This window comes from Lynx rufus, unplaced genomic scaffold, assembly GCF_022079265.1.
Source record: "Lynx rufus isolate CCGP_SWC_20201006 ecotype Redwood Valley unplaced genomic scaffold, mLynRuf1.p SCAF_2, whole genome shotgun sequence".
Classification (NCBI taxonomy): domain Eukaryota; kingdom Metazoa; phylum Chordata; class Mammalia; order Carnivora; family Felidae; genus Lynx; species Lynx rufus.
This window is the reverse complement of record NW_025814834.1, coordinates 87,346,861-87,366,337: the sequence shown is the minus strand read 5'-3', so window position 1 is coordinate 87,366,337 and position 19,477 is coordinate 87,346,861. Positions and strand designations below refer to the sequence as shown.

Sequence of the window (19,477 nt, the reverse complement as noted above, 5' to 3'; positions counted from 1 at the left end):
GAATCAAATTAAAGAACAACGCAATCTTGGATTTTAATGAAGCTCATCTTTGTTTCTTTTGCAGATCAAATTTTTGGCTCTCATCTGCACACAGTGTGTGAACGTGAAAATTCCACAGTTCCACGGTTTGTAAAGCAATGCATTGAAGCTGTCGAAAAAAGAGGTGGGTAACTGAATATGTAGTAATTTCCCCCATTAGCGTACCCTCTAAACAACCAATGCTCAAGTTAACAGCGCCACTTGATTTGTCTGGGAAGCCATGCAATTAAAACTTGACTTTTGTTAATCGGTTAAGAGGATCAAGTTTCTTATTAACTTCAGTTTGTTTTTACAATAGGGACATCAGTAATTCCCACTAATGTTCTCTTTTTTTAATATTTTGTCTGTCTGACATGTTGTTGATTCAATTGCTAACTTCTTGTTTTCCAGCCAGTGATAAAACATTCATAAAATATCAGCACTCACAGTGTTAGAACCCTCCTAACATTCATGCTGGTAGATGTTGTGCCAGAACAATTTTTGGTAAGCCCCCAACATTACCCAAGTGAAGCAAATAGCATTCCTACTTGCAAACAGTGATATCCCATCTTCTGTGTGTTTCTGTTCAATATAGAATATGGCTAACCGGTTTTCCTGGAACAATTAACAGATGCACCTCCAGTGTTAAGATGACCTTTGGTTCCTATATTTCAACATTCTGTTTTTCATCTGAAATTATTTCATCTTACCAAAGGGAACAAAACAAAACCCAATTGACTCATCATTTCTATGCTGGTCTATCTGTGGGGTGTTTTTCCTTCAGACTATGACTTCATTCATTCAAGGTCATTTTCCCTGGAAGATACATACAGTAGATGCAGAATCTCAAAAAAATATATTGTATAAAAATGTGAAGCTTCATCACCATCTGTTACAAGTTTACAACATATTCCCAGGATCTAGGGGGATATATATCATGTAAAAGATAGAGGTGTTTTCAGAAAAAGAAATGGTGAACCTATTCCCATTTTCAGCTCCCAGTCTCTTAAAACAATAGAACCAAGGGGAAAAAATCTTTACCAAGTTATCTACTAGGAAAAAGCCATTTTAATTCTCTCAGTGTTACCTGGCTTTATTATAGAGGCATAATAAAAATGGTCTGCAATTTCCAACTCCTGGAAATTCATACTTTAATTATACTGTAAGGACAGCCTTGGGATCCTATTATTCCCATATCAGTAGGGAATGAGAGAATAACAAGAAGGGGACGAGTGGGTAGGGAAGGTAGATAAAGAGAGTGGCTTTGGGGGAAAGCGTATCAACACATCAGAGAGAAGAGCTGAGAGCTCACAGAGAGTAGAAAACAGTAAAAGCAGAATGAACACAAGGAGAGGTATCTGTGAGGAATGGAGTCAATTGGAGTTTAGAGAGAAATGTGTTTTTATTGCATGTTGCAATCTCATTTAATTTTATAAGTTCATAATTTAGGAATAAATATTATTTAATAAGTACTTAAAGCCAAAATGGATCACTGAGAATGTTATAATGTTATTATTGCCAATAGCTAAATTATCATTATTTTCAGGAGATCTTCATCCACTTATAAATACTCAAGCCTGACAGTGTGAGCACTATTATATTAGAGCCAATATCCAAATAGGACTTTGGGGGGAGCTATACTTAAAAAGACATGTGCACATATAAAAAAAAGGGGGGGGGGGCTCTGTACCTCTTTGTATATGTACATAGCCTAGGCAAAATGAAAACTGCTAGATATAGTCCTGTGGTATGCAGATACCATAATATTGTAGTGTTGAAAATATCTATAAATAGAAACTGTATCTTCTGTTCATAACATTTGTTGGTGATTTTTAATAAAATAAGAATGTTTTTGCTGACAGCAGCAATCATATCTAGCATTATATTTCATTGTCCCAATGTTTACTCTTAAAATGAATTTGTCGACCCAGCACTAAACAGGCACTAATCACACATATGATTATTAAAATAAATCCTAAGCATTTTAATGAAACTCAACGACTTTACAATTCCACAAAGCAACTGATAATTCAAAGCACTTTGGCAGCATCAGCTTAAAGGAACTCTATGGAAATGTTCAATAAAAACTCAGAGGCACAAGATAAACCTCTCACATCATTGCAAGATTTACAAATGTGTACTTTTGATTATATTTTTCTATGATCATTTTGTTGGATTAATATTCTTACATTTATACGCCAATTCTATTTACTCAAAGTGTTGTTTTTACTAAATTCTGGCAGAGAGCACCTTAGGACAGAAATAATTTATGTGAATCTAAGTCCAATGTTTATGCAGGCTTCTGATGACATTTTATGCTGGGGTTGGTATTAGGAAGTAGCATATAAAGGTGCCAAGTCTCTCGGCACGGCTGGGACTCAGCATATCTAGAGCCCTCCTTCTAATGGCCAGATCCTCTTCCAGCCAAGATACTCAACTGCAGAGTCATGGGAAATGCTCATGGACCAGTTATGGGAAAGGCACATTTAATGAGAATTGTGTGTCTACTTTCACACTCTGGGGGAAATGTCCTCAAAAAAACCCATCATAGCATACATGGGCTATAATAAAATGATGTGTTTCCTTTCTCTCTTTTTCTCTTAAGATTTTTGCCCCTGCTTTTACAAAAAAACCTCATCCTTAAATTGTAGCTATATTTTTAAATGTTTATTTATTTTGAGAGAAACAGAGAAAGAGAGAGAGAGAGCAAGGAGGTGCAGAGGGAGAGAGAGAGAGAGAGAGAGAGGGAGAGAGAATTCCAAGCAGGCTCCATGCTCAGCACAGAGCCAGACGTGGGGCTTGATCCCGTGACCATGAGATCATGACCTGAGCTGAAACCAAGAGTTAGATGCTTAACTGACTGAGCCACTCAGGCACCCCAATAGCTCTCCTTTTCTAAATGCTCTTACATGCTTGATTTTGAATAAACAGTATCAGGGAGGCAGAGCTCACCATTGATTGACTGACTAACTGATTGATTGATTGATTGATTGATTCATTCATTCATTCATTCAGTTATTTGTCTCACTTGCTTGCAATTGACAGAACCGAATTGCTCATGCTCCCATTGTGTCCACAGGGAAATTCTGTGCAGTGCTTGGCACAGATGCATTCTTTAATCAACCCTGGTAAAGTGATATTAGTCACATTTTAAATTTTGCATGCCTAGAAGAAAATCTATTAGTGAGCCAAATGTAAACCAATTTAGCGAATAACTTATTTAGTGTGCTTCCTTATCTTGATTTGGTTTCCTTTATTCCTCTAAACCACCAGGCCATTCTCCCCCTCACCAACTATTATAACCAGATTAAAGTTATTTCTGTGGTTTCTGACATTGTCTGCTCAGCCTAGAGAACATACACAAAACTTGGAGGGAACTTGTAAAGGAGCATGTTAGCCTTTAAAGCTCCTCCAAGTCGTTCATTCACACTTGTGTCGCCTTTACAGTTGTAGACCATGTACTAGGAAACCTTGGTTTGCGAACATAATTCATTCCAGAAACAGGCTTGTAATCCAAAGCACTCATATATCAAAGCAAATTTCAAGAACCATTGGCTCAGTTGTGATCATGTGACATTCGGAGTCACATACTACTTGTATTGCAAGACATCGCTCATTTATCCAGTGAAAATGTATTAGAAATGTTTGCTCGTCTTGCGGAACACTCGCAGAATAAGTTACTCACAATCCAAGGTTTTACTGTATATGAGTATCATAAGTATCCAAAGACAAACTCAGTTTATATTTCTTCTTCCAAAACAGTTTCTGTGAAAATATTGAATCATTGTTCAGCTAATGCTCAACACATATGATAAGGTGACCCAAAGCATGAGATCATCTGATACTTTTCTTTGAGGTCTGGGGGAACAAGCATGCAGAGGGAGGCATTGGACATACAGGTTGTATGTAGATCTAAGCAGCGAGAAGTCTATTTTTGCACTGCTTTATAGAAATTTTGTGTTGTTTAGGATGACCCCAAAATGTACAGAGATTGCTTACTTACAAGTAGGGTTATACCTGTATCTCTCGGAAGACAAGTGCTTAGGAGATGTGACTTAAACAATGTAGTCTAAACTGGTGTAATTGGTATTAAGACCATGACCTATCATTCTTTTTAAGTAAAGTATGTAACTAGCAGACTGCTAAGTGCATTACTGGGAAAGAACCCCACACAGTACCTGACACATTGTAGGCATTCAGTAAATGTTGTTTGAATGATGTAACAAATATCAAGTGTTTATTGTATTCCAGCAACAAGTAGCTATTTACTGCCTACCCCTGTGTCATCTTCCATGCTACCAGTTGAGCATATAGAGGAGATATACTTTAAGCAAAAAGACCTGAGTACCAAACTATGGTGAGTGTTATGAAAGAAAATAACAGATACTAGAAGAGAAAAATAAGCATTACAATATTCTTTTAAGGTAAGGGGACTTTGCTTAAAAATCGCATAATAGGGAGTGGGGATAAAGGGGAGATATTGGTGAAAGGGCACAAAATTGCAGTTATCTGGGATGAATGAATCTAGATATCTAATGGACAGGCATGATGACTACAGTTAACAACGGATTGGATACTGGAAATATGCTAAGACAGAAGATTGCAGGCATTCTCATCACACACACACAAATTAGTAGATATGGGAGGAGAGGATATGTTAACTTAGTTTGACTGTAGTAATCGTATCAAATCATCAGGTACACCTTAAATATATCCAATGTATTAAATGTATTATTAAATACTAATTAATATTAAATATGTTTAAATGACACAATAAACCCTGAATAATAAACACATATTTGTCTGGCTTTAGCCTTCCGCTAAGAGCAGAAGTTTAATTTCACCTTATTTCCCAGGTTATTTTCTTGATGTGTCATGGCAATGCAATATAAGGAGTCACTTCATGTGACCTACCCGAAAGACATGCCTCAATGCTAAGCTGGTGCTTTTTGCACCCGACAATACCAAACTTTACCAAAGACTTCTTTGTATATAATAATGGATAATGGAAAGGCATATTTCTCTTGGAAATATATTTTTATATGTCCAATGTATTTTTGTTTGTAAGGGAATAGGACTGTTGGACTAATTATCCAAATTAATTCTGTTTGGATAGGCATTCATCCTTTGGAATATGGTTTAACAACACATTCTTCCTCCATAAGTCTCACTTCTAATCACTATGCCCTCAAACTATTTAACAGCATTGAAATGACACTTACAGATCTGTTGCAAACAATGTGAATGCCCTTAACACAACTGAACTATACATTTAAAAATGGCTAAGATGGTAAACTTTATATTATATGTGGTATTTTAACCACTATTAGAAATAAACGATACCAGGTCTTTCAAATTGGACGATTCCAGCTATATGCTACTTTGCAGAATGTCTCAGCAGAAGCTAATCAACAAGTTTGTCCTCTTTTTGCTGGAGCACAAAATACTATGACAAGAATGATACACAAAGTTAAATTTTTGACTTGGTGCCTAAAAGCCACCCTGGGATCCATAACCTTGCTTTAAAGATTTAAGAAAGACCTTTAGTCTACTTCTGAGAAGGTCCTTAGCCTCAAAAACTTTATCTCTCAACTTGACTTCTTAGCAGCTGTTATATTTTTTTTGCTGTCGTTTGTTTGACAGGATCCAGTTATAGGTTCCGATGTCTGTTTAAAGAAACAAGGAGGCTGTTGGCTTTAAAATTCCCTCATTGCTTGTGTGATCAGCATTTTCCCAGGCTTTTCTACATAGTTTGCCAAGCAAAGGGACTGACCTTTTGTAGCAAACACTTTTTCATTTCAAAATGCTCACTTTGATTTTTGTCCCATTTTATGCTCATTCCAAACTGTTTACAACCCACTAAAAATGACTGTGAATTATATGTTTGTGTAATGGATTCCTTTTGTGGTCGGAGTGGAATGTTTACTTTGAACAATTAGTTATCTTTGGGTAGATTATAGCAACTTGGAAAAAGAATAGCTAAAATTATTATTATACCTTAACTATTTCTTTTTGGTAATTCCTGTGCTATTACATGAAGTTTGAGAGAAGGTCACATTAACAAGCCATTGGCATTATAAATGAAATATATTTTTCCAATGTGGGAATATTTGGACATATTTGTTAATATTATAAGAAGACATAGCTAGATACCTACTCAGGGATATCCTTTTCTGTGTCATAAAAATTCAGAACATGGAATATATATAGATACATGGATATTTACTATATATATGTTGCATTTGCATATTAGGTAAGCCATGCACCTATTGTATTTATTCTACAGATAACAGACATGATTGTAGTATCACGATTATGCTAAGACATACCAAGCATTATAATTGTTACCATAGTTTTTCTGATACTCGAGTCAGTGCACCAGTCTGCCTCTTGAGATCCTAGCAAGTGTTCGCTTGCAAAATAAAACTTAACATAGTCTTTTCCCAATGCCTGAGAATCCAGGCCCCTAAAGTACAGATCAAATTGCCTTCACTAGACAAGCTCTGCTCCCAGTTCTGCTAATTTTGTACTGTTCATTCTTTCCCACTTTGGGATAATCTATTATAGTTGGATCCAGGCACGCACGAAAGGCTGATACTTCCATGAGGAATGTGCAATTTGTACTGTTTAGTTTGTGACGAGATTCTTGAAAACTTTTATGATTCTATCTTGTTCCAGAGAGACTTCTGCTTGCTCGTTTTATAAGCAGTGAGTGAAAAAAAAGAATAACAAAAACAAAACAAACTGATAAAAATTACATGCTCAAAAAAAAAAAATCAAGAGTTTAAGATAAGCACTTTTCTTTTTCCCCAGAGAATATTTGTGGACTGAAGAAAAATGTTTCTGAGGGCACTGACCTATGTGTTGGTCGGTTTTTTTTTTTTTAAGTGCTTGCTTTTCATGCCTAAAGTTAGGCATCCACATGCAATTACAAAAGAGCTGATCCCCCAAAAAAGCTCCATGAAAGTTTGCAGCAAATTTTCCTTAGGTTTCACTTCTAAGTTGAAATTAAGTCCAGTTTCATGTTTTTGTGTTTTGTGTTTTGCTTTGTTTTGTTTTGTTTTAGTGCAACCCAAAGACAGCCACCTTCCTGACAGCTATAGTGTTGTGCTAGGTCCAAGTTGGAATTGGCTCTTTAGGGTAGTCATGCTGGGGCCTCTGTGTCTGTAAGAAAGCCACATTCAGGGCTAGAGGGGAAGACAAAATCAAAAGAGAGTAAACAGGAAACAGGCAGCAAGAGTACAAAAGAGAAACTGGAAAAGACAACCGAAAGAAATCAGAGATGACAAGGTGGAAAGAAAAAAGCTGCATTTTGCAATTAAGAAAACAAATGTGGATAAAAGGGCAATCTTGTGAGGTCTAGTAATGAAGAGAAGACAGTTATTGAAGCAATTACCAAGTCTACCATAGTTACCTGATACCTGCTTTTCTGTTCCAGAGAAATTTATTCCCACTCAAGAAAATGCTTGTTAAGTTAAATCTTGCTGTGAATGGCAAGCTTACACGGAATGTTCACAAATTCTGTGTGTACACATGGTTAGGAATTAATTCACCGTACTGATTAGTGACATTTAGTGGAGTTTATCTACATCTAGCAATATATCTGTAGACTTGCTATAGACTTATAGCAAGACTATAGACTTATAATAAGTCTAAGCAATAGTCTTATTATCAAAAAGAGAGCCTAAACATAACAGAAGTTAATGGAGGAATAAGTGTGCAGTTCAATAACCAGAAAGGGTATCTAATGTATCCAGCAATGTGGCTCTGGTCAAATCAGTCAGTGGATATTCCCACACTTTTGCATCCAGAATGCATGAGAATAAATAATGTCTCTTCCCAGATAAAGCCTGAGTCTAATTTCCAACCTCCCCTCCCACATCCACCCCCATGCTAAAGTTTGGGTTCTTACCATACTTTTCCCTTCGAGTCAGTTGGAAGGAAATAGAGCCAAACGTAATACCCTAGGAAATTAGTCTCTTATTGTGTGAATTGAGGATTTAAATAATGCAACACCTCCTCATGTCGAGATGTAATACTCTAAAATATCCTATAGCGGTGTCATTTATAGGATGAGAGTTCTGGGTCTGGGAGTTTTTCTATTATAAGCCCCCATATTCAGAAGTTAATAGTTCAACCATAAAAATAATCTTGGCTGAAAGTTGGCAGGATGTTTTAGCCTGGAAGCAAATGTTTACAAAATTTGAAAAAAAAATCACATGCATTTGGAAAGCTTTCAAGTTTTCAATAAAAAGGCGCAAAAAAAAAAAAAAAGGCAGACAGAGATTTTCAAATATTTGTTGCCCTGGGATTCAAACATGGATTTGTAGTTTTTAAATAGAATTTTTAAAAATTCTTGTTGCATAATGTGAAACAACTGATTAAAAAAATAAATTATCAAAACTCTCACGGCGTGCGCCACTTCATTTTGTGAGACGATCTGTTGTTTATTGGTTGAACAAGAATCTATACATTCTATTTTTTACAAACATTTCCCTACAGCTTAAAAAATTATGATAATTAAGAAATCTTAAATTAATTCCGGAAGCTATGAATGAGACCAAAATGCTATATTATACTCTTTTATGGGTTTCCTAATAAATAATGTTCCTTTTAAAATGTCTAGAAAATAATTTCCTTTTCCAAGGAATTTTCACACTTTCAAATGAAGTGTGTCCAACTTAAGCATTAATCATTGATCTACATATTTAGTGAAAAAGGCATGTGGATTTCAGAAGTAGTTGCATGGGTCTATATAATTGAACTGGCATATTTTCCTCTTTGAGTATTTTGGAGTAATTTACCCATCCCCTGAAAAGATTCATGTCTTAGAGATTCTTCTAAATTCTGTGAAAAGTTATCTAAAAGTCTAATAGGCTGTGGAATTACAAGTGTTTTTCTTGGGTTCAAGTAATCTTTTCCTTACCAGTTTTATACCTTTTTGCAGAATTTTATACTTTTCAAGCCACCTCCTACTTTCAGTTCAGAAAAAAGTTGGGGGGGGGGCAAGACACTTTGAGAGGACACCTGTGCAAAACCAAAATAACTCTAAAATGATACTGCTGGAAGAGTTCTTGAGCTTATAGTAGACTGTAGACAAGATGTAAAATCACAGCGTTTTTAAGGAAATAAGAATGTCCTGAGATTTAGAGTGAAAGCGTAACCTATAGAAGAAAAAATATTTAAAATATTACCTTCAGTGCATTGTCTGCTACTTGAGACAGAGAGTGTGGATTTATTTTTAACTCTTCACAGTGCCTGACACATAATTGGTTCTCAATAAATGATGAATGAATGGATTAATTATCTTCAACATTGCTTAAATCTTTATGGAAAGTTGCACAGCATTGCTTCACCTGCCTGTGGTTGAAACTTAGATGATCAATGAACAACAGTGGTTGATTGAAGGCAGCTGTATGATTTGCATGGCTTCCAAATCTGCTTCTTAAACATGTAAACGATTCTGATAGTAGTATATTATGTTGTTCTAAATGATATTCTTCTCCATATGTACCCAACTATGCTAAACATTTGAAGGTATGTTTCCTTAAAGATTTTATGCTCATCAGTTTTGGGATACTCCATTTAAGTGCACCATGCAGGAGCTAATGGAATACCCATTTTATACTCATTTTCATCAGAGGAAGTCATATACCACTAGGGATTGTTTCAACACCAATAACCTGCTATTTTTAATCAAGTACTTGAATGGCAACTATGATTTTTAAGTGACATGCTTAAATATAGTTAGGAGTAGGCTTGGGTCTCATAACCACACAGAGAGTGGAGCATCACATCGCCACGTCTTTTCCTTTATTTTGTTTTCTTTTCCTTTAATTCAGACTTTGAATAACCTGCCGGTGCTGTTCTGTGTTAGTTTACTTCCCTAGTCTTCTTGATTCAGTATTTATTTGCTATGTAAATCTCAAGAAATTTTTATTCTGATGATATTTTTTTGAGTTGAAAGAGTCTGTTAAAGAATTTGAAATAAGATATATATGGTCAACTACAAACAATTATCAATTTGAGGCTAATGAAGACAGGATACAAATACTCTAAATTCTGACATTATTTTGCTATTGGGTATTGATTTTATTTTCTACAAATTTACTTCACAGCAGAAAAGTTAAACTCTGCTGACACTATTGAAAGCTCTCCAAAGACATTGAATATACCAGCACCATTAAAATAGGACTATTATCATTCTTGTTTTAAAAATAATGCTCTTCTTGTTATGTTTTGCATTTTTTGACCAGTTGGGCTAACTTAACTCTTTAGTCTTCCTACAGGGCAGCAGAACACCTAGCAGACAGTATTGTAATCACTGTAGTAAGGTTCCTTTCCTTTTGCCTTAAAGGTAGGCAGTTGGCATGTTTTTGAAATTACATGGCATAATGTTAGAGTCTGTGTACTTAGCCCAGAGCTTGACAGTTTAAGAAATGTGCATTTTCCTCTGTGTTTAATTCTTGACTCTGTTATTTCTACATCCATTCTTTCTGTGTGATCTCAATGATACCAAAGCCTTCAATGGTTTCTTCAATGACTTCAAAATCCTTATTTGAGAATGACTTCTCAAGCTACGTTTTACTCTCAGATCTGAGGTCAAAGAGCAACCCTTCTTGAATTTTCCTCTGGTATCGCAAATTCAACTTTTCCAAACAGCATTTATCACTTTACCTAACAAGCCTATTCTTCCCTTATTCCTTAAGTCAGTCAATAACATCATGGCCTATTTCCCTAAAAAGAAACATGTTGGACATTTTAGATTGTTCTCTCTACTTTCATAGAGCACCATTCACCAAGTCTAATAGTCCCTCATTTCTTACTATCTCTTGAATCTGATTCTTCCTTTTACCTGTCATGGCCTTGATTAGAACTCATAATTTCCTTTGAAATATCCTAATTAATATCACTGCCTTTGTTCTATTTTCTTCCCAGGCCACCCTTCTCAATGATGACATTATTCCTCTTAAACACAAACAGAATTGTATTATTCCTTCTTAGGACATCCCTTTAATGGTTTCTTTGCCTCATATGGATAAACAAAATTTCATACTAATTATTCCAAAAGCATATTCCCTCTGTCCACTGTCCAGCTTCATATCCTTACAAGCTGCTTCCTATGCTCCAGGAATATCAACTACAACAAGTTTTCCAAAGGTGGATACTTTGTCCATGTGCTGTTCCTTCTCTCTAAGGTCTCTCCCCGTACCTATCCACCTGCCACATTCACATTCATCCTCTTGTGCATAGGCACGAGTGTCCCCTTCAAGGAATAGTCTCTGATTTATATCCTCAGCCACCCCTCCATGGTCTCTTGAACATTATTAGGATTTCTCTCCACAGTGTTCCAATGACAGCTTTGCTCTCCCTAACATAGGCTTTATTGCATGGGGATGTAATGGCTGGTTTCATTCCCTGTATCTCCATCTAGAATATAAGTCCTTGAGTCTAGGGATTATGGCTGGCTCATCTCTGTCTCCTCAGTGCTTAACATACCAAAGCTGGCTTATAGTAGGGGCTCAATTCATGATGTATGATTAAATGGTTGAATAGATAGATACTATCCAAAATTCTTTTTCATCCATCAATGCATCCTTAGTGAATCCCATATACTGAAGATGCACTGAACTGATAGAAGAGATTGGGATTAAATGTCTCTTGAAACATAATATGAAGTCATATTATCTAGAAAGTAGAGAAAATACCTTAAAACTGAAAGTTCTTTGTTTGCATGATGGATCTTATGTATCTATACCCATAGCAATGTCTATATCCATATCTATGTGATATACCATATTAGTAATAGTCTATAATAGGATAAAACAGAAATAGAGCCAATAACTGGTGTTCAGGAAAGGTTTCAGACAAAACAGACTTTTTCATCTTTCAGAGGGAGAAACTAGTCTCTCAACAAATAGTGTTAAATTATTTCATGAACCTGAGGGATTCAACTAACTACAGCCAAACTTGATGCTTTTGAGATCTATCAGTATCATAAGAATAGGACTATTAACTTTCTGGTTCTTTTATATATAACCCTCTGGGCATTGTGCCTACTTCCCTATAAGTTTGTGTATAATTTTCCCCATTATCACCCCCTAGGTCTCTTTCACGATTACCACTTTGCAGGCATCTACCATTCACTGAATAGCCATGTTTGTGACGATCTTTTCCCAAATGTATTAGCTTGCATTATTTAAGGCTAAGTCCTTTTTATTATTTCCTGCTCATATTTCTAAACTCCTTAAGTCCATTTGTATGATTCTTTTGTCTTCACAGATGTCCACAGTTCCTCCCAATTTAGTATCATCAGCAAATTTAATTAATGCTCTGTTTACCTCTCTTTCTAATGAAACCAGTCCCTTGTTTCATTTCATCATACAAAGTAAAAATATATTGGCAATAAAACAGTCCGAAGAAATGTTCCCTCACGGTAGGAGGGGAAGTTAAGGATACAGCAAAGAGCCGTGTGGTGAGGAATGGGCAGGGCAGCGGGGTGGTGAGCTAGTTTGCTATTGCCCTAAAGCAAAACCTTTTTCACAGCAACCACATTTGGCAGATTGCCTGGGTTGGTGCTGGTGTGTGTGTGTGTGTGTGTGTGTGTGTGTGTGTGTGTGTGTATTCTGGAAGGTAACTATATTACCCTAACCCAGGACCTTTTACTAAAGAAATATTGGCACATGAAAAGCATATTTAAAATTGTAACTACAAACACATATGCAAGCTAGTAACATTTAATCCATAGGGTAGCTACAAATCTAGCTATGGATACCTACATCTGGATATATACAAGCTCACAACCATTTTCACTGGACTTTGTCTAAGGTTCAATGCTGTCTAAATTTTTATCTCAGTTTTTAACTTGATAAACGGTTTAAATCCAAATTATCCACTGGGATTAAATCAAATTCCTTATAAATGCTAGATTTCTAGAGTAAAGTAAGAGAATTTTGGTTTAGTTGTAACCAATAGACAAATGTCAGAAAAAGAAATATTTTAACCTCTAGAATTTATACGCTAAAAAGGTGAGCTTAATCAGAGAAATAGGCTTTACTTGTTAACTTTAAGGTGAGCAAGTTCACATTCAAAGAATTATACCATAGTCTTTGAAGATGTGGTCATACAGAAGTCGGCTGATTTATGTAAGGAAAAAAAGGTGACATTTGTTAAGCATGCACTATGTGCCATACATAATGCTAATACTTTCCAACATGAGTCAATACTATAGATTTAAAACCTATATTAATTACTACCTGATGTTCTATAGACTACTCCAAACTCCAGTAAAATCTCATAAATATTTGCCATGTTGCATATGAAGAGTCAATCCTTGAAATATGGATCAATTAGTATAAATCTATTGACTCTAAGGGAAAAAAATTCAGGTTTATGCTCTGATTAGGACAGACAGATGGCCAACCGACATCTCTATTGGTATATATAGAAGACAATGCATGCTCTCAGTGTTGAAATGAAGCCTCATATATACTCTACATACACTGCAAGGTCACCAAGATGTCATCACCAAGGGATGATGTTAGCGAAATAGTGACTGGGAATGTTGAGTAGTCACAGCCTTGTATTGTTTTTCTAGTGAGAAAAATCTGATGCATAATGCATTCTTATGCGAGAATTTTCTCAGATGCCAGGACTTTACAGGCATAACTTCCATAAGCTTTAATGGGAGTTTCCTGCCAGCACCTGTTACAGTTATAGAGTTCTTACTTTTCACACATAATCCAAGACTGGCTTTGGAACACTGACTTGGAAAAACTAATATAGTGAAATCTTCTTACAATGTTTCCTCACATATAATGTTCATCTTTTAATTCTTGGTCTGATATATGTACGTCCATGTTTTCCTTTCAAATTCTTTTCCCACCAGAAAGGCTTTTTTTCACAAGCTTGTCATGGATAGAAGCAGATAATTTTTTTTTTCTGGGCAACCTTCTGGAAAAGATACGTAAGGGGGAAAACTATTAGGATAGAAATTAAACTAATGTTAGAAATAAACTTTTTAACTGAAATTAGTTCTAGAGACACTGTAGATTCCTGAGGAGCCAGCAGAAACAATTAGAGTGCCATGTGCAAAAAGCAATCGCCAGGGATCCAAAACAAGGGTCACAAGTCACAATAATATAGTCTGGCCATATTTTCCCATGTCTTTACAGAATAAAATATAGGAGCCTTTAATATTTAAAAAAAATATTGCATCTAGGAGTGCCTGGATGGCTTAGTCAGTAAAGTGTCTGGCTCTTGACTTCAGCTCAGGTCATGATCTCACAGTTTGTGAGTTCAAGCCCCACATCAGGCTCTGTGCTGACAGCATGAAGCCTGCTTGCTATTCTCTCTCTCTCTCTCTCTCTCTCTCTCTCTCTCTCTCTCTCCTCTCTTTGCCTTCCCCTGCTTTTCTGCTCTGATTCTCACTCTCTCTTAAAATAAATAAATAAACTTAAAATGATTTAAAATAATACTGCCGCTAACCCTGTGGCTTTATCAGCTCAGTAATATTTTATATAAAAGAGAAAGAGTTAAAAAGAATTCTTAAGTTATATGTAGGGGATGAATCACTGGATTCTACTCCTGAAGTCATTATTGCACTATATGCTAATTAACTTGGATGTAAATTTAAAAAAAAATGTAAATGCTTAAAATTTCCCATTTTAAAAATTAACTCCCACAAATTGCATTACCAAAACAAAGGAAAACAAATAGTGTATCTGTTTAACTAAAATTGTTGGAGATTGCACAGAAATACTATTTTATGAACAATAACCTCCCTTGTTTGAAGTCTCCTCTTATCTGCTATTTGTAACACATACGGCATATAAGAATGAAAACAAAACTTTATACTCAAGGCCCTGAATCATTTATTGTCATCATCCTGTTTGACAGCATGGTGGGCAGGGGAAACGGTTTTTATTTGTTAAACATTGTCAAATGCTGAATTTGTGTTCCATATTTATACCAGTATATTATAACTAATGTTGGTAGGTTGGGTTAAAGTTGGAAGGAGTCTGAAATCCTGAAACCATAAAAAGACAATTACAAACCTGTTAGTGAAAGTTCTCACAGGGACAAAACATGGGTCTGAACAAAGACAACTCCAGGACAGAGTAAGATGTATTTGGGGTCGTCATTTGCTCCCTTCCTTCTTTTTTCTTTGCTAAATGGTTACATGACTGCACAGTGTCCCCTTGAACACTGGGTCTGACCTGCAACACCTTCCTGCTGGCAAACCTGGCTCAGGGATATCATTTATACCTTAGCTTGAAGTTTCAGACACCCTTAAAACACCTTTGAGTGTTAGCTTGAGTTACAGTTGTTTTAAAAGGTAACAACAATTGAACACTAAATGTCTTTGTCTCCTATTAGAGGTTTTCCAAGCACCAGTGAAGAAAGGGTTTTATTCTGTCTTGTTGTGCTTCATAAGGGAAAGAAGACAGTCATACTGACACCTCTAAAAGCATGCTCTGTTCCCAAGCTTACTTTCCTCCTCTTTTCTAAGGGTTTTGCTTGCAGCGTACTTGGCTCTAGTTTGGGGCAAAATAGGGTCATCGTTTTCTTTTGATATTCAGTCAATGAATTCATAGAAATGCATACATTTCTTGGTGTAATAGTCTTTATAAAGGCTTGTTTGAACACTTGAAAGTAGATTGGGAATCTAGGACCTCATGAGGCTGCCATTGTTCAGGGGTATTTGTCTCTTGCTGATGAGCCTTAGTCTGAGTTACTTGGGGAGACTTAAGGCCACTACAGGGATGAAAGGTTTCAGATGGAGCCAGTGGTCGATAACACAGCTCCATACACAGTGCAGGTGCAGAAGTATGACCCAGCAGGAGAAGTCTCCAAGACTGTGTTCCATGCAGGTGCTTTGCAAACAGGAGAAAGGGGTGGTGTTAGAGAGCTCATGACTTCAAGGATGAACAATGTGTCTCTTCATAGAATTTCAATCTGTAGGGCAAAGCCCTATATGGCTTTATATAATCTTGTCTTGGAACTTCAGTTTAAAGTATTAGACTCATCTTAATGAAAAAAAATCATTGTAGAAGTTGTCTCTAAGGAGGACAATTTGTTACACTTTTCACGTGATGGAAAATTATTATGATGATAGGAATAAATTATGTTTAAGGATAAAATATGTTTAGACAAGCTGAAAACTACACCTTTCCTCACCCAAGTCTTTAAGCACAGTGAGAATACTTCCATTTCCTCAAATCCTTGTGTATCTGAAAATAGAAAATCCAGGAAGGGTAAGCATTTAGATAATGGCAACTACCCATTTGGATTAGCTTGAAACCAGTATAGGACACTCACTTCCTCCTTCTGTTTCTTTCCCATTATGTATTACACGTGCGCTCTCCTCCTGTCCCACACATTACACAAGCGAAGTCTTATTGGACTTCCTGTTCTTTCAGCTGAATTCTGCTTTCAGGACAAGATCTAATAGATTGATCTACACTAAAGTGCACATGCTTAGTGAGCTCTGATGTGAAATCTTTCCATGGGAGTTAAAGACAAAGGAATAAAATTCCAATTGCACAATTTTACACATAAGCAAAATTATGTACAAGGAATACTTTAAGACAGAGTTATTATCCCCAGACTTCTGAAAAGATGCCTTAAATATAGCCTCTGTAATTCATGTTAAGACTAAACTTGGGGACCGATGACATAAAGTCCAGGTCTTCAAATCGATAATCTTACACTTCTGACTTCTGCAGCACCTCAAGAGTCAGCTATAATTAATGTCATGGATTTTCTAAAATTCTTAAAATTCAAAACTTGCCAGCCATTAGGGGAAATGGGGAAATTGAGACACTATTTAAATTTTATACAATGGAAGACATGAGATGTATTTGTAACTCGGTGTCTTAACCACTTAGAAAATTATCTATATGAAACGGACACTCAACTAATGAACATCAACATGTGTAACACATCTTAGTTTAGTATGCCTTCTTCCTGTGACAATGGACCAGAAAGAAATGGTAGACGCTAAATATGTATGTGCACTGACAAATATTTCAATAAGACTTTTTATGTAGACCTATGTGACAAAATTCTCCAGAAGCAGAAAGCCTGGTTTGTATTATACTAGTGCTAGGTGAGTTTAAATAAAAAAACAATTTGTATTGGAATGTCTTTTTTTTAAGTCAACAAGTAATGTTTTGAGTAGCTGGAGTGTGTGCAATTCTTTACTAGATGGTTAACAGCCTTCCAGTGGTAAAGAATGAAGCTGAGGATAGGTCTCTCCTCCAGCACTAAAAGAGAGCTTGCCTTACCTTTCTTCTTATGGTGTGATAATAGAAATTTAAAAAGCCAACCTCAATACTAAATTTGGGCCCTTAGCTATGCATTTCTTTCTGTACAAGTCCTACAGTCATGAATGACAATGATATAAATTGTCCAGGGATAGTTAGAGCTTACAATTATGTTTATGTCTTTTCAGCTGTATTCCAGAAACCTTCTATTTGTATTTCCAAACCTGGGTGTGATTTGTCCAATAATAGAATAGTTTGTAAAATAATTACATTTTGAGATTTCTATTGTGTCTCATAAAAATTTGGAATCTGATATCATGGGTCTTAAAACATGTTTTAGATAAATTAGAGATACACAATAGAGCATTCAAAGATACTCGGTAGTTTTGTCTTTCAATCTTTTTCAAATGAGCCTATAAGAACATAAACCCATATCACATAAAAGAAATGTAATTGATGGCATGATATTATGGTAATTAAATAAATATCATTATTGTTTTTATTATAATAATATACATATTCCTATATATGTATGTGTGTATACATATGCATACATATAAAATAGTAGGAAATAGATAAAATAATAAACAAAACCAGAATCATTTTTATAATCCTACTGCACACAGATTAATTACTATTAATACTGTATACATAAAACACATATTGCTTAACTGTTTCAGGATATAATGTGAAACTGAATATATATATCAGAATGATGTTTCCTTCTAAAGGTAGCTATAGAGCAAATACCAACTGAGTGTGTTGTTCAGATATGCAACAGCATATGTGAAAATATTAGGGACTTGAGGTGTTATTGGTACTAACTCATCAGTCTGTGTGTAGGATTCACTGTGAGTGCCTCAGAACAATGTTAGTGCTATAGCTCCATAATATCTGGACCATGTACCCTCTGTTCTTTGTTGTAACCCCTTGCCTAACACACTTTTGCAATATAATAAGTGCTTAATCAATATGTGTTAGGTTTGGGGAAGCTGGAGTTCACCAAGTCAAGGCCTATCCATCCAGAATGTATTGGAATGTTTCTGTCCTTCTATGTAATCCCAATTTAGCACAGGTCTATTTGCCAAATAGGGAGGATTATGCACCAGTCCCATCTTTCTATTTAGCAGAAGTATTAACGATACCCACATGATAGTCTCTCCTGTATTATCAAAAAGAAAATAATAATCTTCTTTATATTTCCTGAGAAAAGGAACTTTAATCTTATCAGTCTCATCCACTGTCATGGCCAGGAGCATCTTCTTTAATTAGGAAAGAGTCGGGTGATCCCGACCTTGTCACCAGAACTTCTCAAAAGTTTGCCTGTGATCTAAATAAGACTTGACTGATGGTAGATATACCCAAACAGGTTTATAGTATATTTTGCCTTTGTGTCTGGAATTCTGCTTCCTTAACCCACTTTAGAAGCAGCAGCCAGAGGGGCTCTCCCTCACCTGAATGCTTAGCAGAAGCTAGCCATCAAAACCTTCCAGGAAGTGGCTGGCTAAAGGGTCCGAATTAGAGGCACCCTCCACAAAGAAGATCAAAAGTAACGCTCCACCAACACAGAGACACTGAGAAATGGTTGAATGTGTTCTAAATTAAACTGCCCTGGTGGTGAGCACAGATCTGCCAAAATCTTTCAATTAATCACTTTTACCTTCAGGGCAGAGTTAGGCTGAGAGTATTTCAATAGGTTTTTATTGAAACAGGGTTATTTCAGATATTAAACTATGTTGCACAAAGTAAAAATAATGTTATTTTTAAGTTGCTACCCTTGTTAAATAAAAGTTGGCAAGCATTCTTGGGGTCTGTATTGTGTCTGTGTATTTGTGTATGTGTGTGGCTTTTTTCTGTGCCGTAAGCCTCATTGATTTAAAAAAGTGAACAGCAGTGAATTAGGTGGTAAACATATTCATACAATCATTTTCATTAATAATATGTTATAAATAATAGAAGAAAGGTTTTAAGAGTATAATTCTGTGCAACACAATTGAGATATTTTTTTTTTCCTACATCTTCAGCAGTAAGTTAATTAGAATCACCTGCATTTCCTTGGGTGGACACCAAATGGATTGCAAACAAAAACAGATTAAAATAGCTGCTGGAGCTCATGGCATACAGATGACAAGATTCACAAAAAGGACAACGAGGCACTGAAAATGTTCGCTTTTCAAACAATTTTAGAGGAA

The 19,477-nt window shown here is 35.9% G+C and overlaps 1 protein-coding gene across 2 annotated transcripts in view; it reads left to right on the top strand.

Annotated features, from left to right (window-relative positions):
- Nucleotides 1-19,477, top strand: part of ARHGAP15 (Rho GTPase activating protein 15) — a 619,400-nt gene that overhangs the window by 392,165 nt on the left and 207,758 nt on the right. For both annotated transcript variants that reach the window (XM_047082984.1, XM_047082983.1), the window contains one exon: nucleotides 65-163. In XM_047082984.1, the coding sequence (XP_046938940.1) occupies nucleotides 65-163 (99 nt within the window). The remainder of the gene's footprint in view (nucleotides 1-64; nucleotides 164-19,477) is intronic.